Source organism: Artibeus jamaicensis, unplaced genomic scaffold, assembly GCF_021234435.1.
Source record: "Artibeus jamaicensis isolate MK-2021 breed Jamaican fruit bat unplaced genomic scaffold, CSHL_Jam_final scaffold_612, whole genome shotgun sequence".
In the NCBI taxonomy this organism is placed as follows: Eukaryota; Metazoa; Chordata; class Mammalia; order Chiroptera; family Phyllostomidae; genus Artibeus; species Artibeus jamaicensis.
This window is the reverse complement of record NW_026522049.1, coordinates 5,884,554-5,907,796: the sequence shown is the minus strand read 5'-3', so window position 1 is coordinate 5,907,796 and position 23,243 is coordinate 5,884,554. Positions and strand designations below refer to the sequence as shown.

The window sequence follows — 23,243 nt, the reverse complement described above, 5'->3', positions numbered from 1 at the left end:
CATAGAGGAACAAATCCCCCTACGGGAATGAGGACCCACGTGGTGCAAGAGAGCTCCTATTCTGCTCTCATTTGCTTCCGTTTTTAAGCCAACTCCTCTCTCTTCCCTTCCAGTAAGTGGGTCCCCTATTTGGTTCACCCAGCTGCTGACTCCATCTTCAGCAAGCACAAAATATGTATATAAAATGCCCTGGCTGGTGTTGCTCAGTGGATTGAGCACAGGCATGTGAATCAAAGGATTGTGGTTCAATTCCCAGTCAGGGCACATGCCTGGGTTGCAGGCCAGTTCCCAGCAGGGGATGCATGAGAGGCAACCACACATTGATATTACTCTCCATCTCCCCATTTCTTCCCCTCTAAAGATAAATAAATAAAATCTTAAATAAATAAATAAATATATAAATATATAATGGTGAAATTATGAGAGAATATAATAAGCATGAAAGACACAGGCAGAAAGAGATCCCACTCAAGAATTATGGGCAACTCTAGAAGGCAAATAAAATGCTAGAAACAAACATCAAGATTGAAGGTTTTTTCTGCCACAGGCTTTCAACCCTTCACTGCACATTATGAGCATTGGCAGTTTCTTCAAAAAATTTAATTTCCCAGCCCTTTCCCTAGTGTTTTGGTTTTAAATACTCACTAATTGCACCAATAAATTTGGGTAATTTCAAATTCCCTTGCAAATCCAAGGCTTAGAATAAGTCATAATTTGTGTATTGTATTAGTTTATAACAGCCAGAGCCAGGAGGGAAATTTGTCACTTGCTAAATTCAGGCAGGTCACCAAGTGGCCCAGATGGAACCATGAGAACAAGTGAATTGCTCGCAGGAGCTTTGTACTCGCATCTCAAAAGACAGGGCACCTTAGGTGCCGCTCACCTTCTTTCCTCATCCACTTTAGCCATTTAATCCCTCCCTGAAAGCGGAGGGATTGTCAAATTGGAAAAAGATGTATCTTTTCAAAGATAGCTCTTACCACTGGGAAAAGCTTGTTCCCTTAGAAATGCCAACCCTTTGCTCCTTGCAGCACTTTGCTCTGTGCCAACATTTTATTTATGTATTCTGGACCCTGCCTTAGTCTAAAAAGTGGAGCAAGTTGGTCCAGCATCCTGCAGAGGATTCCATCTGCTGCCGGCCAGACAGAAGCTGAGGATTAGAAGTAAGAGCTGGAGCCCCAAGCGGATCAGCCAGCATGCCCACGCCCCCAGGCCTGGCCTCCTGCAGAGAGAGCTCATCACCCAGTGCATAAAATTTGTGAGGCCACTAAACAGAGCTGAAGGGAGGAGCAAAGGAGCTATGAGGAGCCAGAAGTAGAGGAAAGAAGTAGAAAAAAAAATTTTTTTATTCAACCTGGAATGAATGTGAAGTGTAACAGCAATAATGATGCTGCTGATGATGCTGATGATGATGTCCCTCCCTGGAATTGCTCTGGTTTAGATTGGCCTCTTTGAAGCTAGTGGCTTCTGCATATGCAGTTTTCTGGAGCCGTGTTCAGCCCCACTTCAGTCCCCTCCAGTGCTAACTAAGGAAGCTCTCAAAGAGGGACCCCTCCAGACCCACCAGCTGTCCATGCATGCAGCCATTTCATGAGGTGGTTGGCCCCCTGTCATTCCGCTATTGCTTGAACAGCCCTGGGCTCCCGTTCCTTCCCTATGCTTTATGCTTCCTCCTAGGGAGTCTTCTGCACTTTCCTAAGCTCTCAATGAATGAACAAAAAATGTTCTTCCCTTGGCACTGTACTGCCATCCATCTTTCCCTGATGGTACGGAATGCTCCATTAAGCCTCTTCTTGCCTGCCAAAATTTCCAGACCAGAGCAGGCACCGGGTTCTACATCTTTATATCCCAAAAGTCTGGGGTATGTGTCAAGCCCTCCAAACAGCTCCCTCCCATAGTCCATTCCATTCCATTAGTATCACAGGGGAGGGGATTGTCTGCAGGTTTGCAGGTCAGCAAACAGTCAGGTACAAGATGCCACCATACCCCCTCCTTTCGAGCATCCCTTGTCTACACAAGGGAGTCTCTGGTAGTCCCTTATTTGACTTTGAGGGGAGTGAAAAGCCTTTCACCTCAAGCAAGTACTTTCTGTAGGCCAAGATTCCAAAGATTCTTATTTCCCTTTCCATCTGTATACTTGTATGAACCTGGGAGCTTAGAGTTGAGGGTTCCAAGGCCAGTGTTGTTACTTCTTGGAAACTCATGAAGGACCCCTGTTATTTGTGGATCGCTTTAAAAAGCAGAGTGCCTAAGTCTTCTTATTTTCAGATTTACACTCTGAATGTTCATTCTCAGACAAGAGAAAAGTCCCACGTTGTTACATAGTTAACTTGCTTCGATAGATTGAATTATCATTTCCAGTTTTTCTCCCCCCATGTAATAGGATTATAATCCACATTCCTGGCCATGTAACACTGAAATCTTTCCCACTGTGAGAAGAATATACTTCCCACCTCACTGATGTTGGGTTTGGCCATATGATTGAACTTGGGTGATGAATGTTAGCAAGCATGATGTACACAGAGGCTCTCAATGTGTGAGTACACTTGAGCATCCTCCATGGCTTCTTGTCATTTACCATGCGAGGAACATGTCCCTAGTAGCTGGATAAAAGACATGTGGAGCAGACCTGAACCTGACTTACAACATGAAGAAGAATCTCTCCAGTTGACTGTAAAACTCATGAGTGAGATAAATAATGTCCATTGTGGGAGCCACTGAGATATCTGGGGCTATCTGTTATGCAGCATTAGTATTATGAAGTAATAGCTAACTAATACACTTGCTATATAGCCAACATTTTGCTGAACACTATATTATCTCTATTTATTTACCCCAGCAACTGTATGATACAGAGCACTATTAATATTACCTTTGTTTTACAGATAAAGAAAATGAGGCATGGGGCATTTGAGCACATCTAGTATAAGCTTCTATTCCAATAATCTGACTTCAGAGCCTGCATTCTAACCACCATGGAACATAAAACAGAAGGAGAGAACGGTGTAGCTCTATGTTCTTCTAACTCTGTACACTGGTGTTGACCTTGAGCGCGAAGCCACAATGGCGCTTATGAGCTCCCTACTGACACAAGCCTGGCCAGATCCCAAGAGCTGAGGCCATTTTTCCAGCTCTGTCAGAAAAATGAGACAGGCTTCCCTTCCAGAATGCATGACCCTTCTCTGAACTTTGAGGAGGGGATGCTCTGTGGGGAATTCTACCCAAGGAACAAGCCTGCCTTTGTGAAGTGCACTCATCTGACATTCTGCACGGCCTTGCACAGCACACGTCATTCTCTGCCTATTTTCATTCTCTCTAAGCAAATATCTCTGGATGTTTCTTTTGAATATTATATTATTTCGCAATTGCCAGCTGCTGGGATTATACAAATAACCTGATAATAGCAAAGCAATATGCTGTCCAGCATTCAAACACACCACACAAAACAGAGCAGCCCGGGGTGCCAGTTCTCATTCACAGCCGGCAAATGAAAGCCACCCACGTGCTCCCAGTTTTCAGAGAACAGAGTAGCAGGCAGTTTAGTCCCAAGATGTTTTACTCTTCAGCTTCCAAGATGTTCTGTGCATAGGGAGAATGCAAAGTCATGTTCTTTGGCAGAACAAACTCATCAATGTAATTCAAAAACACACTGTTTTCTTCAACCAAAGTTGGTACCCGTGATGGGCAGCAATGGGGCTTACAGGTGTCCAAGTTATACACAAGCTCGCAATTCTGAGGGCAAGGACCAGGTGGCCTTTACTTACCACTAATTTCAATGCCTAGCACAGTCGGCGGTGAATAAATATTTGCTGAATAAATTGATGTAAAGGGGTTTTAAGGAGAGTGGGGACTCAATCTTTGAATTTTGCATATTTTAATTCTTAAAATACAAGGTTAGGGCATGCAAAGACAGGGTTATGCAAACTGGAACCCCTTAAAAAATGAAGAAAAGATGGAGAGACAGCCAGACTTAAAAGGTCTTTCACACTCACCAAGAAAGCTAACACTTTGTAATGTTTGCTTCAGCAAGGAAAGTCCAGCTCAGTGTGTATGGTGAACTCTGTAGGCTTTGCCCACCCATTAAGCATGTCTTTTTCTTTTACTAACAAGTCCCCCATTTTCCGGGAAGGAACCCCTCTTCCCTCACTGTGTGTAGGACTCATAGCGGGGGTGGCCTCAGGCAGGGGTATGTGACCCCAGCTGGGCCACATGGATTTCTCCCATTCTAGAATGTGAACCTTAGGTTGAGCACCCAAATCCAGAAAATGGTTGGGGGACTCAGCCCCTTTGGGGGTGTTTCTAAATAGCCTCAAGGGAGCAGGCTGGACTTTTCACAGACAGACTGCAGACTTTCCCCAGAACACCGGTGGAATTATCATCACCCCTGGGGCACTCCCACTGAGTCTCAGTTTTGCTCTTTCAGTCCAACTTCTTTCCCTGAACCCTTCACTGGAAACTAGCAAAGAGCAGAGGGAAGAACTCCAAGCTGGAAAGAGAGGTTCTGATCACACATCTGCCACAGGAAATAAGTAGCCTCCCATCCACAGTATTAAGGGGCTGGGAATAAATAGGGACAAAGGAGTCTTGTGTGTTGAATCAATAGAAATTGACCCCTGGAAGCCCTGGGCCTTGGCAGTACAAAGCTCACACTGTCAGAGCCGGTGAGGCTTGGAGTTTAAAGCACTTAATCCCCTGGCTAGATGACTCGGACAAAGAGGATTAACCCTCAGACGAGAGTCATCATCCAAATATAGAGCAATCCCAAGCACAACATTAGAAATGTGAAGCACCGCCACCTTCTTTCGAAAATTTTTGTTCTGTAATTCGTTTGGTGAGCTGATCGATGAACTCACCAGCACCCAAAGTCAAGGTGCTAGACCGTCTCCACACTCTGCCACCTTTCTCTGTTCTTCCAATCCAGGGCTTCTCCTTTGAAATCTGCAGGTATCTTTAAGGTCCTCCAAGTTTGGTAAATAACTAACCATGGAGTACCTCCTGTGTGCCAGGGACTGTGTTAGACACCAGAGCTGCAGTGGTAGACAAAATGACATGGTCCCAGCTCTCAGGGAGTTTCAGTTCAGTGGAAAAGCACCTTTGAGTACCATGTACCCTTCTAAGCACTAGACAACCATTATCTCTTTAACAAATGCCCCTGGACAAACCCAGAAAGTAGATCTTATTATGGCCATTTTACAGATAAGGAAACTAAGGCCACTGTGAAAATCGGAGGCCACCAATCCTGTGATGTGAGAACTGGAGGCCAGAACAGCTTCTTGGCCACAGAATGGCCAGCACCACCAAAAGAAGAAAAAAAAAAAAACAGTCACCCATCATGGGGAGTGAGAGGGGAACAGCTCAGCACCCCACCATTTCCACATTGCTTCTAACCCTTTCTAATCCATCTCTCCTTTGTTCTTCTTGAGTTTATCTTCTACTACTTTAATTTTTAAGCTATTGCTTTTACATTGCTTTCCTATAGCTTCCCTTTCTTTAAAACTTAATTTTAATGCTTTACTTGTAAAAAAAAAAGTGTTTACATTTAATCCATGGACCTTTCAGTAACCACAGGTAGGATGCATTCACCCATATTATCATCAGGATAGGGGTAGAACTGAGTCCCTTGTACCCTTCAGGGCCGAGGTCAGAAGTTCCTGACATTGCCATGACCCCTCCAGCCCCATCCCTGGGCCCAGCACTCTGTCCAGAGCAGGCTGTCCCACAAGGCCATTTCCTCTCTCCAGAGCTGCCTGCATGCCAGCTGGGCTCCATTCCTTGCACCATCTGCTGCTCCAGGATCAGGAGAGAGGCCACGGTCAGATTCTATGCATGGCAGGAGAGCAGGGGCCACAGGCTCAACAAAAGCAACCTACCTGGGCCTAGGCTTTGGGACCCAGCAGGGGAAACTCTAAGGACTTTTCAGAGGAAGCCGTTGAAGGGCCTGGCAGGGCTCTCACATGCCTGTGAAAATGAGCTATGGATTTCTAAGCATAATAAGAAAGAAGACCCAGGCCCTGTTTTCCTGTTCTCTCTTGACCTCTACTCTCAGACAACCTTACATCGCTGCAGCCCTGATTTGAGTTCTGATTCTGTATCATTTACTTACTGCAGGGCCTTCACGAAGTTGTTTCCTTCTCTAGATTCAGCTCCCTCCTTTGCTTAGTAAGGAATTTAGATTCCTGCTTTCCAAGGTCCTTTCAGCTCTGAAACACTAAGGCACCCTATATTTCAAATAAGTCCTTCCATTGCCTTGAATTTGTTCTGGACCCAAAAAGGAACCTGTCTGTGAAATAATTACGCAAACAAAACCTGCACACTTGGGAATGATGATGGATGGCAGGGACATGTTCTGTTCCTTCTCCTTAGCAATATTCATTTGCAGGTTTCTGTCATGGAAAGACCTTGAAAACTTGTACTATCCCTGCTTAGGTGAGTTTTAGAACCCAGGACTTCTGCCAACATATGCATCATCTGGAGTCGACACAGGCAGCTCCCAGCTTGAACAGCCAACTTCCAGACCCAGATATCTGTGATTCAAGAAGGCCCCAGAGGTCTGGCAAAGTTACATTCTCTTGCATCTACAGAAATGTGGAAGCAAAAGAAATGAGGGTGTGCATCCACTTCTCCTAGGGAACTTTTATCTGTGACTTCTCTGGGCCTCAGGCTTCCCATTTATAAAATGGAAATGAGAGAGAGGATGTGGCCTATGTTGATCTCCCTTCTAAAAGTTCAGGTCAACTCCATTTCTAAGAGATTACACAGTCACCACTTAGGGGAGAATTTTCAATTGCCTTTTGGGAAAAAAAGTTGATGTCTGCCACTGTCTCCCCTGCCACTCAGGACAGAAGCAAGTGCTAACTACTGAAGAGAACAGGAAGTGGGTGGAGCAGGAGTTATAGGAAACAGGAAGAGTTACTAGGACCACCAACTTCTGCATGGTGAGTTGAAGGAAGGAATCCACAGCATAGCTCTTCATTGCTAAAGCAGAAAACACTATTGAGTGAGCCATAATCAACAGTCAGTACAGCAAGGGAGATTTAACCTTTGTTGCTGAGGTATTTGAAAGCTCCAAGGGTAAATTGGGCGGATGCTCTTTGATCTAGAGGAGACCAGAATGACAGCAAAGGCATGGAAGGGAGGTGGGAACAGAAACTGTTAGCTGCTGAGTACCTACTGTGCTGAAGACTAAGCATATCACTGTCACTTAAACTCTCATTTCTTGCCCAGGCCAGTGAGGAATAAGTGGGAAGAGCCTTGAGCAATAGAGCTGTCATAACGGCATTTGTTCACGCATGGAGCCAATAGCTATCATGTATCTGCCATATTCCTGGAACGGGGGAAGGCAGACTTTTGCAACAGAAGACACCATGGGGCAGATTGACTCAAAATTTTTCACATAGAATTCCAACAAACTATGGGACATTGCAGAGCTGAGCTAGTGGGGTTGGCTTATTGTAGAGAATAGAGGGCTGAGTATCATGCACTTGTCTCACTTTGAATGTCATGGGCCCCATACAAATCACCTCGACAGCACTTGGTGACATTAAATGGCAGTTGCTCAATTCTTTCTTTACACAGAATCTTAAGTCCCTCAGCAAGTATGTTGATCCCTTAATTCACATTTAGACTAACATATTTCCAAGTCCAGGAGCATGAAGGGAACTGAAGAGTACTTGAGTATTATTACTACCACCACTGTAATCATCTTCATCATCATTGCCATCATCATCATCATTATCATCATCTTACAACTGAGGAAACCAAGGCTCAGAGATATTAAAAAATGTATTCATCTTATACAGCTGTAAAGTAATGAAGTTTGAGTTCAAACCTAGGTCTGACTGGTATCAAACCCACTACTCCATCCTATTCCCTACATGGTAGGCCTAGTACCCACACAGAACAATGGAGGCCAATTTGCGATCTCTCTCTCCCACTTCCTTCTGGGCTTCAATTATGTTTTTCCACCATTGCCCACACACAGAGGAGACTACTTGCAACTGCCCTCTGCCAATATCATTGCAAAGAAAACTCTCACTCACCATATTCAGCTACACCATGGAGAGGAAATGAACAACACCTCGAGTCTGAGACTGAAGCCACACCAGCCCTCCCCTTTTCCTATAAGGGCTATATTGCCTCCCTCTCTCCTTTCATAAACGGGAACACATTATGCAAGATACTGTAGATATGGGACTTCTTTTCAGGCAAGCCGATGGATGATACGCTTCTACTTTGCATAAAACTGATTTAAATAAAAGTCTCCTTTTTTCAAGATCCTTCCTTGCTCCTGCTCAGTCTTAAATTAAGAGCAGTACAATAATAAACCAAGAACATCACACCCCTGAATTTTAGCCACCTCTCTCCAGAGGATTTTGTCTCCTTTTTTGAAAGCATGAGCTATTTTTTTGGCTTCCACTCATTTCTCTGTCTTGTCACCATACATTGCTTTCTGTAAGATATAAGTGATTGGAGCCTTCACATTTAAAGTCTGTTTTTAGGCCAGGTGATCCACAATAAGGCTCCCAAGAGACCTTGGAAAGAAAGTGAGTAACTTCAGGGACTTACACTATAATATCCACAGAAGCAAAGATTTGCAGTCCCCTCCAATGATTAAATGGTTCCATTCATTCAGTCAATAAAAATTCATTAAGCACATACTATGCACCAAGCAATATTCTGGGCACTGGGCACCCTAGTGAAGGAACAAATAAATATCATTCTGATGATACTCAAATGTATATCTCCTTCTTGGGCCTCTGGCTTCAAACCTGAACTTACACATACAGATTGGGTGTCCTATTGAAACCCTGTAACTCTTCCTTCTCCATCTCAGTAAAGGGCAACACCTTTCAGTTGCTCAGGTCAAAATATGTAAAGTCATCCCTGACCCTTCCTTTCTCTTATACCCTAAATCTAACCCATCTGCAAGTCCTGCCTTCCCTATCATCAAATATATCCAGAATTTGGCTACTTCTCACCATTTCAGTCACTATTGACCCTGGTCCAAACTGCCCTCAGCTCTCACCTGAATCACTGCAGTAGCTTCATGATTGATCTCCCTGTAGTCACCCTTGACCCCTTAGAGTCTATTCTAAGTTCTAAAACTCAAGTGATCACTATAAAACATAAATCAAGTAATGACAGCCTATGCTCAAAATTCTCCAATGGCTTCCTATCTCACTAGGAATAAAAGCCAAAATCCATACAAGGCCCTACCAGCCTCTGTATTACCTAGCTCCCTGCTGATGGTCTGATCTCATCTTCTATCATGCTCCTCCTCTCTCAGTTGCTTCCACATGAGGTTCCTCACTGTTCTCAGAACATGCCAATACTTTGCTGCCGCAGAGCCTGTGCACTCACTTCCTTTGCCTGGAAGTGTCTTTCCCCCAGATATGCATTATATGAAAGGCCCATTCCCAACTCTATCCTACTTCCCCACTCCCTCTCAACCATCTTCCCATCTTCCTTTCTCTCCCTGATGATCTTTCATCACCTGACATTACATATTTACTTGTTTACTCACATATTATTTATCTCCCCCAGCTAACAAGAATGCTTCACAAGGATGGATCATGTTACTCTTTACTGCTGTATCCCTGCCTATAGCATGCCTGGCACATTGAGAACACTTAATAAATATGTGGTAAATGAATGACTATCTAAACATACATATGTCCAAAGTAGGTCAGCCATGGAAACACAGAAAAGAAAAAGAAGTGCAGGCATTGCCCGTTCAATCAGGGGCCAGAGAAAAAGGAGCCTTAGCCAAGGTGGCTTTAAATATTAAGGTCCCCATGGTAGAGAGATAGCAAAAATATCCCCAGTTCTTCCACTCCCTGTATCCATGTTCTTTGTAATGTGACCATGTAGCTCCTCTCATCAAGGAGTGGGGTCTACTCCCTACTTCTTCACTCTGGGCTGGACTTGTGACTTATGTCAGTAGACAAGCATGAAGTTATAGTGTGCCGGTTACAAGTTCAAACCTCAAGAGGCCAATTTAAGTGTCCAATCTGTCTTGGACTCCTGACCTTCCATGTGAACATGCTGGGTTCTCCTCGTGGAGGATGACAGGTCACATGGAGCAGAGTCAAATCATCCCAGCTGAGGCCACCGTAAAACAGCCAGCCCTCGGCCACACCATCAACAGACCAAAATCACATTAGCAAACCCAGGTGAGATCAACCTAGCATAACCCAGATACATGAGAAAATTAAAAAATGGTTGTTGCCTTAAGCCCCTGAGTTTTGGGGTGGTTTGCTCCATGGTCCCATTAGCAAGCTCACCCCCAGTGTGTGTGATCAGTTCTTAGAGTAGGCATCTAAGCTCTTTGCTCTCAGTGCATGTTCATCAAGGAAACCTTCTCCGTGAGGTTTAGTTCTAATCAAGGGAAGTCTGAAGGAAGAGGACGCACCAGCCATGCCTCACAATGTCTCAGCCATTGCAAATTGTAGACTGGCATGCAGGTAAGTAAGGTCACTGTCATGTGACCCGGAGACAGATCAAATTTCTGAGGCAGCAAGACTAAAAGCCAAACCTTAGATGGGGGAAATTCACAGAGGTAAATGTCATCTTCTGAGATGAATTAGGGGACGACAACCAGCCAGCCACCCTGACCATGACCCAGCTTTACCACATGCTATTTCACAGAAACTCTGACAAAGCTCTCTCAAGGATCCAGCCCTATTTCTGTCCATGAAGCACTGCAGTAGCCCCACTGCACCAAGGATGCAGGATCTATCCTGGGGGATGGAGCTCTCAAATCCCAAAATGATGCTGTTCAGAGGAGCAAAGACTCAAAGGGGCAGAGCAGTGAAATGACCTCCATATCAAGTCTGCAACACAGATGCCTCAAATAAATCCATCATATTATTTATATAAATGCATCCCATGGTACACCAAAGGTCTGTGCACTTCCAGTTGATTCCAACCCCTTTCCATAACCATAGAAACTGCTATTGTTCTCAAAGAAGAAGTAGTAACTACTCCTCTTTCTGCAGGACTACTATCTTCAGAAAAGAAAAATATCTGCAAGACTATTCAATAAACTGACCCTTTCTTTCATTATGGGGAAGGGAAACGAACAAGCCATGAAGGTTCAAAATGCCCAGAATGTTCTTCCTCAGACATCTGCCTGGCTCACTCCCTCACTCCCCCAGGGGTCTGGTCAAATGTCACTTATCAGCAAAGCCTTCCCTGACCAAGCTGAATAAAAAAAAATTACAATCCTTATCCTGCCCTCTGGCAGTACTCCCAATTCCTTTTACCTTACTTTATTTCTCTCCATTATAATGCATCATCGGCTGATACACTATCAGGTTACTCATTTATTTGTCCATTATCTTACACATACACAAAGTTAAGCTCTTTGAGGGGCTTTATTAATTCAATTCTGTGTTCCCCTCACATAGGGCCTTACCTAACACGTATTAGGTAGTCAATGGGTGATCTGCCATTTCTTAAGCATCTACTTGTGCCAAGCAATTTATATATGACAATCATCTCACAATGAACAAATATTTTTAAATAACTTCTATGTCATTGTTATAACACCTTTGTTGCTATCTCTATTTTATAGATCAGGAAACCAAAGCTTAAAGAGATGCTAAGTAACTTGTCCAAGACACTCATGTAGGTCTGTCTAATCACCAAAGCCCACACTCCTTGCAGTGGGTTAGGCTGCTTTTCAAACACCTTGATAGTTACATGACCAAATGCATGTGATACACATCTATGGCAAACATGCATGACACTGGACTTTCATCTCCCAGAAAAAAATCAGTACTAACAGCTTCAGTTTTCTGTTATTCCACCCCTTTGGAGATTAGGTCAGAGCTTTCCTTCTGAACTGTGCTGGGACAAGCAGATGACAGGTCAGGGACCCGAGGGGGAAAAAGCAGAAGTTCGTCTGCTCTGATATTTCTCAGAATTTTCCAGAATCCCTGCCTGGCATAGGATATATTCTTCCTTTGGTGTCAGCCTGTGTCTGTGCTTCCTGAGGTCTCATCACACAGTATAAACGACAGCCCTGTCATGACCTGTAAAGTCTGCCCATCCAGTGGCAGTGATATTGATGGATGGGAGGATGATGTGGGTCACTCACAGACAAGGGACCAAGGGAGGGGCCCAGCCCTTACTGAAATCCATGCCATGTCTCCTTGATGAGGGCTTCACTTTTAAAATAATCACTACCACAATTAATTCCTGCTTCCTCTCTGCTCATGCCTCTCTCTTTCCACACCTGCATTATCAAACTTGTCACACTTCCTTATTACAGGTGTTTTTCCCCCATCAGGTGTGAGCTGCTGGGAGTCTGGACGGTGTTCTTTTCACCTCTGTACCCCCAAGGATTAATTGGCTTCTGACATATACCAGGTGCCCAGTAAGTATTTGCTGACTCAGAAAAGATGCAAAATGAGCCTGTACTGTATCTGCTGCATCAGCTGGAACAAACGGGACAGACAAGTCACCTCTTCTGAAAAGGGCAGGAAGCAGAAACACAGACTAGAAGAACCACTGAACTGGAGACCATGCCCAATTCTCCCTCATGCACACACACCTCTCATCCCTCACTGGCCACTCCCTCAACCTCAAAGCCACCCACGTTTACCTCCCAACAGGCTTTTTAAAAAACAAAAACCTAGCAGGCATTCCCCAGTGCTCTTACCTCACTGCATCAGAGCCCAAGACGCAGGTAACTTACCTGCAAACAGAGCTAGTTTGCATCTGTGATTTCTGGTTAAAGGATCATGTTTCAGCAGCCCGCTGAACCCTGGACAGCAGAGATACCTAATACCCGTCTGCGGAACAAACAGCAGAGCTTCGCTCCTCCCTGGCTAAATGCATTTGCTCACCCATCCCCGCAGAACAAATCATGTTCTTTTCCTTGCGCGGAAATCCATCTACAAACAAATCCTCGGTGTCCGTAAGAAACCGCTCCCATTCCCGCGGAGGGCGCCCGCCGCATACAGGAGAAATGCACACTCACAAACCCCAACCCAGAGCCACAGGGTGTTAGAAGGTTTTTCAGATGTTCTCTCAGAACAAACCAACAGCAACCACAAATTTCATCTCATAGGAATAGAATAGAAACTAAAAGCGGTGCCTTAGGGAAACGGAGTTAAAAAAATATCAGTAGACTAAGTTGCAAAACTATATATATGGAGCTAACAGTTCAAACAGGGTTTGAAACAGCCTTTGGGGACGCCACCTTCAGAGAAGCGCGCAGTCCCGAGCGGAGGGCAAGTCCTTGCTTTTCCAAGATTCTCCCGTCTTTTATGCCATTTACTACCAACATCCAGAGGTGCCAGCCGGTATGTCTCAGCCCAGGCAGGCGAGACCGGGAGCCCCTAGTCCTCGCCCCCGCGGGTCTGCACGCACCAGCGCGAGCAGCACCATCCCCTACCTGAGTGGGAAATCCGTGGGCAAAAATCCTCGAACAGCGGCCACCAAGTGCTGGCAGAGCAGCGTGTTCCCTGGCGATCCCGGCAGAGGCAGGAGACCGCGGGTGGCACACACCTGCAACACTGCTGCTGCCCGCTGCGCTGCCCGCCCCGCCTGGTGCAGCGCGGCGCGCCCCCGCGCCCCAGCCACGCCGAGCACCGAGGGCGGGAGGCTCCTGAGGCTCCTGTTCTTCGGGATCAAATCCTAACCTGCTTTCTTCCCGGCCTGGGCATTAAAAAAATTCGCTGCAGCCGGTTCTTTGCTTCTAAATGCCCTTCTCATTCCATGTGGAGTGTTTGGGACAGCTTGGTAGGAAAGGGACCCACCAGGGTCCCCGGCTTTGGATTTGCAGACCAGTGAATGTTAAACTTCTTATCCCTCTGAGTTTCAAGAATTTCTGTACACAATTGATTATGGCTGTCACCTCGCCTGGGGTGAGGGGATTGCATTCACCAGCTCTGAACTAGGACGTGTCAGAAGGCAGAACTCACATTCCTGGGAAGGAGAATCCTCCGAGGGCCCCATACCCAAAGTATCTTCCATCACGGAAGTAATTAAATTGTTCTGTCCTTGTTACCCCATAAGGGAACTGAAAATAACCTACTTGTGGAGTAGAGGGAAGGAGAAAGATGTAGAGGGCTTAATGCATTAAGCAAAGCCCTCCACTTGTCAAACCTTCTAATCCTCTGCCCCCACCTCCTCCCAGAAAGCACCCACAAAAAGTGGACAGCAGATTCGACGGCAAGGATGCTTTTAGGAACAAGGCTCCTCCTAGGAGACAGTGAGAAGCAATGAAGTGACACTAATGCAGAGGTGAAATCAAAAAAACGTGCCTCAGGTTTTTGGCCTCCTCCGAGGTATGGAACTACATCCCTTTTCAATAGTGCTGAAATGGAACCAGGTCCTCAAGGACTCTTCCTTCTTCCCCACTCAGCACAACCCACCATTACAAGGTCTTCACTTCCACCTCCACCTTCTTTCTACTGTCATCACGCTGCTAGCCCTCTCCATCATGTCTCACCTGGATCACCTCAAGTGCTTCACCTTCTCAGCCTCTAGACTCATTTCTTAAAATGTCAATGTAATCTTGACTCTTTCCTACCTAAGACTAGGCATTTGCTTCTCAATGCTCTCAGAAAAGCCAAAAGTCTTTTAACACATCTCATTTAATCGCCAAAGAGCAGGCCCCTGCTGAACCCCACAGCCTCACCTCTCCGTCATCATCTTTTCCCCTGTACTCCAAACTTTTGATTACTTGCATATGCCTCATTCTCTCACCTTCATGCCTTTGCATATATTATTCCCAATACCTCCTAGAATGTTCTCTTCCTCCCAATCTTCTTATCCCTTCCCAATGCCTAATGGTTCTCAGTTGTGCCATCTATTTCTCCAGGAAGTCTCCCCTCATCCCCACAATAACGGAGTTCTCTCTGTTCCATGTGCCTAAAGCCACCACTATTTCCTCTACCAACACACCCAACACATGTCACTGACGTTAGTTGACTGATGTCTATCTTCCTCACTAAAATGTATGTTTCTCTCATCTGCCAAGTGTGCACAGGATACACAGCATCTAGTGTCAGCTTGATCAGTATACCTTAGTACAGTCACCATCCAGATTAATACGTAGAACAGTTCTGTCATCCGGAGGTTTCTTAATGCTCCTTCCCAGGCCATAGGCACTCACCTCCCAGATGTAACCACTACACTCACGTCTTTTAGTATTATGCTTGTTCTTGAACTATATGTAAATGGAATCATACAGTGTATTCTTTTGTGTATGGTTCCCTTTACTCAAAATAATATCTATCAGATTCATTCATACTGTTACACAAATCAGTAGTTAATTCTATTTTTATTGCTGTATAGTGCTTCATTGTCTGAATACAACACAATTTATCTTTTTCCTGGAAGTAGAGATAAATTCTTATTGCTTCCAGTTTTTAGCTGTTAGAATAAAGCCACTGTGAATATTTAATGAACATATGCATTCTTTTCTCTTCAGTGTGTAACTAGGAGTAGAATTGCTGGGTCACAGGGTAAGTGCATGTTTTGTTTTAGTAGCCACTGCCAAAATTTACAGTTCTACCTGCACTATTTGAGAATTCCAGCTGGGAAAAAAACCCTGAAAAACCAACAGGTCTTCATTGATCCACATGAAAAGTGAGGTCACAGGGCAGACCACTACTCCCAAAACTGGAGAGAGAGACAGGCAAATACAGAGAATCACCACTTAGCAGAGCAGAATCCCAAGAGTGGAAACCTCCATAGGACCAACGCCAGACGAGGAAAACCTAAACTCCAATTGACGACTCGCTGGAGGTTCAGTGTAGACAAGTCTGTGAGATAAAAATCCCAGGAGAACCCAGTTATCAGAGGACCCCCACGCTTTTAAAAGTTTTTTCTTCAGAGGCTCAGCCAAACGTTCACAGGGAAGATGACAGGAAAAATATCCTTATGCTTCCAGAAGGTGGAGAAGAAAATGTGGCCATTTTGAAATATGCCAGAGCATTCTACTCTTTCTTACAAAGCCTTCCCTCAAGATAAACTATTTTGTCAAAGCAAAATAATTTATAAGAATTTTGTCAGAGCCTAACCAACAATTGGGAAGTGGGGTTGGCAGAGGAACTCCAGCCCCTTCCAGTCATCCTGACCCACATCAGGGGGAGGGGACTGAGAGGCACTGGTGAAGTTCAAAGCCAAGGATCACAGGCTCACTAAAACATTGAGACCTAACCACAGGACAACAGAACAGGTCTCCTCCCTCCCTCCTCACCTCACCACCACATCTTTAAAAGCCTCTTTCCTGCAGTTTCTTTTACTCAGTACATCATGTCCAGCTTTCAACAACAACAAAATGAAAAGGTATAATATTATAAGGCAAAAGTACAGTTTGAAGAGACACAGCCACACTCATTTATGGCAAGGTGTGGAAATGATCACATTGTGAATTTAAAACAGCTGCGATAATATGCAACCGCCCCTAGTGGAAAAAGTAGGTAACATGCAAGAACAGATGAATAATGTAAGCAGAAATGGAAATTTTAAGAAAGAATCAAAAAGAAATACTAGAAATCAAAAACACTGTAATAGAAATGAAGAATGCCTTTGAAAGGATAATTAGTACTTAATACAATGGACATGGTAGGAGGTGGGGGGGGCAGGAAATCCCTGAGCTTGAGGATATATCAATAGAAACTTGCAAAAATTAAAAACCAAAGAGGAAAAAAGGCTGAAAGAAAAATAGAAATAGAATATCCAAGAACTATGGGACAACTACAAAAGGTATAACATGCAAGTAACGCAAATACCCAGAGGAGAAGAGAGAACAAAGAAAACACTCAAAGAAATAATGACTGAGAGTTTCCCCCAAATTAATGTCACCAAACCACAGACCCAGGAAGTTCAGAGAATAGGCGAAATGAATACAGGGAAAAATCCACACTTTGCCATGTGGACCCTGTGAAGATAAATTCATTTGAGGTGAACCCCCAAAAGGAATTTATCTGCCGAGATGGCCTCCCCATGGTCCACCCAAAGCCCAAAATGGATGAGAGTGTAGCAGCCATCTGCGGACAGGGGCTTCTTACATACTCTGTGCACCGGGAACAGTCTTTGACCGAACCGTCAGCTTACCACGCTTCCTCTGCTTGTTTGCACCACCATAATTTTCCGCTTTTCACTTAGAGGCTGAGCCATGCCCTGTCCAATCAGAACTGCTCTTTAATGACCAATCAGGGAGCATAACACTGACCAATCAGGGCAGCACAATTCGAACCAATTAGAGTGAACTTCGGTATGTGATTTGCATAAATCCGGTCTAGTCAGGCACCTGGGCGGGAATTTTTTTGACAGGACAAACGCCGCTATTTCTCACCGAAGCACGCTGTTGGTTTCTTCGACCGCCCGACATGAACACTGTCACGGGAATAAAGTTTCTCCTTTTTATTCCAGTGCCTTTTGGTCTTGTTTACAGGCCTATCGTATTCAAAACGACTGAAAAACAAAACTAAAGAAAACATCTTGAAAGGAGCCTGAGGGTGGAAAATAATACTTCAGCCTGTTCAGGCACAAAGTTTGAACGTCCATGCAACTTCTCCTCAGAAGCCAGGCAAGCAAGGAGAGAGGGAAATATTAGAAGTGTGGAGGGTGGGGGGTGGGGTGGGAAGAAAGAACGAAAAGAGCCAACCTAGTATTCCATATTCTGAGAAGTTAACCCTGCAAAAGTAAAAAAAAACATGCACTTTCTCAGACAAACAAAACCAGAAGACACGTGTTGCCAGTTGACTTGCCTTGCAAGAAATGTAAGAAGTTCTTCGGAGAGCAGGTATCGGTTTGAAACTTCGCGAGCTTCCCGGGTGAAATCTGCAGACGGCGCCGCGCACGGCGGGCAAGGGACTGAGGCAGGCTCTTCCGGGCCGGCCGGTGGCGTTTAAGAAGCAAGGGGCCTTAACCAACGACGCTCGTCTCAGGCACCACAGCAGCTCTGCACACCCGCCCGCCGGAATCGTCTAACAGTTTGTCTGGAGGCCTGAATGGGATGCAGTCACAGGCGGTCCGAGGGTCTCAACAAGCCGTTGCTCTCTCAAGGCTGCATCCTTGAACATGACTCCCGCTGTGGGAATGGCGGGCACAGCGTACAAGTCCAAGGGCAGGGGAGGAAATAAGGAGCCTGCGATTGTCCGGGTCCAGCGCCCGGGTCCGCCCGCAGCCAGAAATTCTGGCGCAGGTAAAGAAAGCAAGAGCATTAAAGGAGGAATGAATGAAGGTAAATAAAAGCTTTTTGTTTTCCTTATTTTGCATTGATCTTACTGGTAACAGCGTGTTAAAAATAATGCCAACAAGATATTTGATTGCATATGCTTATTATGATATATAATGCAGAAGTATATATTTAATACACAAGCATTAGCATATATCAGTATAGTGTACGTGTGTATGTACAAGTGAGATGAATGACAGTAATGATACAAGGTACCAGCAAGGGACAGGAGGAAGGAACTAGGAATATTTTGTTATTATAAGGTACTTGTACTACCCATGAAGCATTACGGTGTTATTTGAAAATGGACTTGGATTACCTAGATATATACTGTAAACTCTATCTAAATTACTAAAAATAGTAAATACATGTGATTGATACTCTAAGAAAGGAGAGAAAATTAAAGCATATAAAATGCTCAAAACCACAAATGCCAGAAAGAAAGAGTGAAAACCAAAAAAGGAACAAAGAACAAGGACGATGAATAGAAATTAAACATAAACGTGGTATGTGTTAGTGCAACTATATCAATAATCACTTTAAATGTCAATGGTATATAAATACAACAATGAAAAGATAGGCATTGACAGAATGTATCAAAAAACAGGTTTCAACTCTATGTTGTCCACAAGAAACCCACTTTAAATATAAAGACACAAATAGATTTAAAGGGATGAATAGACAAAGCACACAGGATTTTTAGGACAGTGAAACTATTTTGTGTGATAGGTGAGTATGGTGGATACGTGTCAATATGCATTGGTCCAAATCCATAGAATGTTCAGCATCAAGAGTAGGTAATAATGATGTGCCAATATAGGTTCATTGATTTTAAAGAATGTACCAGTCTGGTGGAGGGTATTGATCATGGGGGAGGCTATGCACATGCAGGGTTAGAGGACAGATGGGAACTTTGAAAACTTCCGAGCTCAATTTTGCTGTGAACCTAAAACTATTCTGAAAACAGTCTCTTCAAAAGAGAAAAATGTTTACTTTTAATATCTCTGCATTCTCCAACTTTATTATTATGAGTATGGTTTCCTCATAGGTAAAGAAAGATAAAATATGTTGAAATTCTACCATTCCCTTTTTTTTTTTTTTTTTTTTTTTTTACAATTGAAGAGGAGGAAAATCAAACTGACCCATTGGGCTTCTTCAAACATTAGGTTTACAAGTCTTGAGTTTTTGATGGTAGCGCTGTCCTGTTCTCTGGCCCTGGTTAAACTTGTTCTGCATTAAAAACATTGAAAAGGAGGACTGCAGCTCTCTGGTATTGGTATCCAGCTGGGTCTGTGCTCCTAGTCCTCCTACCCTACAATCCAAAAGACCATGATGAGTGTGACTTTGTGGCTCTTATGCATAATGCAAATCGTATTGATTTCAAAGGAACTGATGCTCTCTAAGTGTTCATAGCAAAGTCGATAACAAAACATTAATATTTCATGGCTTTTCTGTTCATGTGTTAGGACACTCAGACTAGACTTCCTGAGTCACAGGGAGATGTCAAAGGCTATTGGGGACCTCAGAGTCTCCTCTGAAACTGTTGAGCACAAAGTAGGATCTCATTCCACGTACACAGGCCATCAAAGATTCTGAGACATGGGTTAGATACCAAGATGTGTTTTTAGCCAGGAAGCATGTTTCCATGGCAATCATGTTCCTGTGCCTGCCTTTCTTCCTCCATCCAGTGTGTTAAGTCCATACTGTGCCGCTGTGGGCTTTGACCATCTGCAGTGCAGCTGGGGCCTCAGCTGCTTTATGAGCTGTTAATAATCCTGGAAAGTTAGGCCAAACCCAGACAATAATGTTCACAGTACTTATCTTGTGATTGTTCACCATTATTTAAGAACCTGTTTTTAATTTGGAGACATTCACAAAGATTTCACAAGGAAAGTCATTGTTAAATTATTTGTAGCAACGAAACACTAGGAATTACCTTAATATCCAACAAGAATGGGTTTTAAAAGTAAATCATGGTACTTGCACATGCTCTGAAACCATTAAAATTACTCTGGAATAAGATCACGTGATCAGATTATATTGGAATAGAAGGGTCTTCAGATAGGCCATACAATGTGATTCTGATTTTAAAAGTCTAAAACGTTGAGTGGGTGCTTCAGAGAGCTGTTTTCCCACCATTGCACCAAAGAGGCATGACTGCATCTGTCTGTATGACCTCATCACTGCCACTCCAGGTGTCCAGAGCCCAGGCTCCAGCTGGGCTCACAACTGTTATTGACCAAAGAAGCATGCCAGGCCACACAAGGTAATTCAGATGGAGACTAGCAGTGTCTTAGGGAACAGATGGACAACGCTCATGTCTTTTGATTGGTGTGCCAGAAATCCACTAGCTGATCTTCGTGGGTGTTCCTAGTGCAACGGTAGAGAGAGAACACCAAATTGGTTCCTTGGCACTGGTAATACAAATGCTTTCTCATGTGGAATACAGTGGTCAGTAGGGCCTCACGCAACTCCCTCATGGCTCTCTGTTGCCAGCAACAGATGGTGCTTGCTCAGGCAGAGGCTGGGCAGCAGCACATTGCTGGGTCCCCTCAGGGCTACATAGTCCCTTTCTAGGCAAGAGCTCTGTATCCTCCTAGTACCCTCCCCTGGGCTGGGGATTCCTCATCTCCTGGTTCCTCTTCCCTTCTGTGTACTGAACTCATTGGAACATGAACTTTCAAAATATTCACATCCCAGAGGTTGAAATGCAAGGCTCTTAATTCTGACATAGGTTGTACAACACAATGTTGAACTTTTAAGAAGTGATAGAGTGAATGGGAGATGAGGGATGACCCCACTATAGAGGACAAGGGAATACAGTGGGGGAAAGTACCTAGAATAATATCTTAAATGTGGATCCTACTACATAAATATGTGCATAGAATAATATTGGAGAGTTCTATACCCTTAACAATCATTACAATCATTATCTCCATGTAGAGGGATGGGAGATGAGTTTTAGCTTCTGCTGCTATATTTTCAAATTTTCTGCAATTAATACGTATATTAAAACAGAAATGTATTTATATATTAGCTACCAATGGCAGCCTGTGATGTGAAAAATCATACATAGTCCAAATTAAATTCCTTTGTCTGCTAAATACAGTATTCACTCCAATAAGCTCAATAAAAAAGAAATTGTTGTGTTTTGAATGCTAGACAGCCATTAAAGAGACATGTATATTCATAATAAAAAAAATAAACCCTCAACAAATCGTGTAGTTAATATGGATGCGGTTCATTCTTTGTAAATTATACCTCCATAAAGTTGATTTAAAGAATAAAAGATTTCCAAAGGCTTGAAATGAAATGACCAAAGAGAATTAACATTTTATTGGCAAATAATGATACTTATTGAAAAACAGAAAAAAATGTAATACTGCTGAACACTTATAAAAATATTTTAGTTAATACTTTAAAAATCAACATTGTACAGAAGATAAAAAGTAACATCCTCAAATAAAATATTATCCTTAAATAAATAAATACAGTAGTCAGACATGCATTGATCAATCCAAGCAGTACTTTCCCTGGTATTTTCCGTGTGAAGTACTTTTTGTGTGAAGAAACAGATATCTATTTCTTCAACTAAGCACCAGATGAGGAAGTCACCTTGCATTTAAAGCTCATGCTGCATAAAAAAATAAGCACTATAATCACATACTTACAGTTGAATTTACTCAAATTGAAGGCATTTACAATACAATCGCACTGTACTCATAAAAATAAAAAATGGCTATGTTAATTTATGCATATGCTCATTTCATTTCCCATTTAGATTTCACATAGTTGATATCATGAAGCTTATGTTCTGTTCATCTTTTTTCCCCAGGGCCTAGCTTGGAGTAGGATTAGATGGGGAAGTTTTTCTCAAATTTTTCCATGTGCAGAGAGCTTAATGCTTGTGCAGTACAAATGTGGACCACTGGGTTTAAGTAGATCAGATGTAATTAGTATTGAATATTAAAATATGTTTATTAAAAATAAAATATTGATATAATTAAGAGGAATAACATTTTATCAGAGACAAATAATTGATAGAGGAGAGAAGATAGAGAATAGAATTGGTAGGCAAAAATAAATTATAAAAGTATTTTTAAAGTAATACTAGCATTATTATATTATAAATGAATAAATATATTTTCAAACCATAAAAATAAATATTCTAGCCCTGACCAATGTGACTCAGTTGGTTGGACATCATCCCTCAAAACAAAAGGCCATCAGTTCAATTCCCGGTCAGGACACATGCCTGGGTTGCAGGTTTGGTCCCCGGTTGTGGTGCCTATGAAAGGCAACTGACCAAGGTTTCTCTCTCATATTGGTGTTTCCCTCTCTTTCTTCCTACTTTCCCCTCTCTCAAAAAATTAATTAATTAAAAATAAATAAATAAATATTTAAAAGTAACTTGAATAGAAACATTTTATTAGCTATAGAAATTATATCCTCCTGGCCTCAGCAGAAAATGGCCACACCCAAACAATTTTGTAGCTCTTTTGAAAACGCTGGAAAGATGTGACCATACTGCAAACCTTTCGGTCCGTACACTAAAAAATGGGCTTGGAGCCAATAATTGGGGAATGTTGAGAGAGAGAGAGTGAGGAAGAAAGAGAAACATCAACATGAAAGAGAAACATGGATTGGCTGCCTTCTTGTATGCCCCCCAACTAGGAATTGAACCTGTAACCTGGGTTCACAGAAAATTATGCCTCAGCATGGGTTGTACCTGGAGCCCTTGCAGATATTGATTTACATGATGAGATTTGGCACTTCTGAGCTGGTAAGATTTGGTTGAAATTCTGGTGAGTTGGTGCTGTGATGGATTAAGACATTTGGAGGAGACTTCCAGCCAAGATGGAGGAGACTTCCAGCCAAGATGGAGGTGTAGGTGGAAACACTGTGCCTCCTTGCACAGCCAAGTTTAAAGACAACAAAGTTTTAGTAAAAAAAAAAATGCAGCCAAAACACAGAAAATTGAACTGTACAGAAGTTGGACATCAACAAACCATTCAGCTAGACCGGTAAGAGGGGTGGAGTC

The 23,243-nt window shown here is 43.3% G+C and overlaps 2 protein-coding genes across 6 annotated transcripts in view; one reads left to right on the top strand and one right to left on the bottom strand.

Annotated features, from left to right (window-relative positions):
* Window positions 1-14,042, bottom strand: part of SV2B (synaptic vesicle glycoprotein 2B) — a 92,872-nt gene extending 78,830 nt beyond the window's left edge. For 2 of the 5 annotated variants that reach the window (XM_037145066.2, XM_053658815.1), the window contains exon 1: window positions 13,403-13,919. The gene's annotated coding sequence lies outside the window, so the exon portion shown is untranslated. The other 3 variants (XM_037145068.2, XM_053658813.1, XM_037145067.2) reach the window with 3 other exon arrangements.
* Window positions 14,043-18,045: 4,003 nt separating this feature from the next.
* Window positions 18,046-23,243, top strand: part of LOC119049138 (60S ribosomal protein L9-like) — a 46,234-nt gene continuing 41,036 nt past the window's right edge. Inside the window, 1 exon segment of the mRNA XM_053658833.1 lies at window positions 18,046-18,169. Within this exon segment, the coding sequence (XP_053514808.1) occupies window positions 18,046-18,169 (124 nt within the window).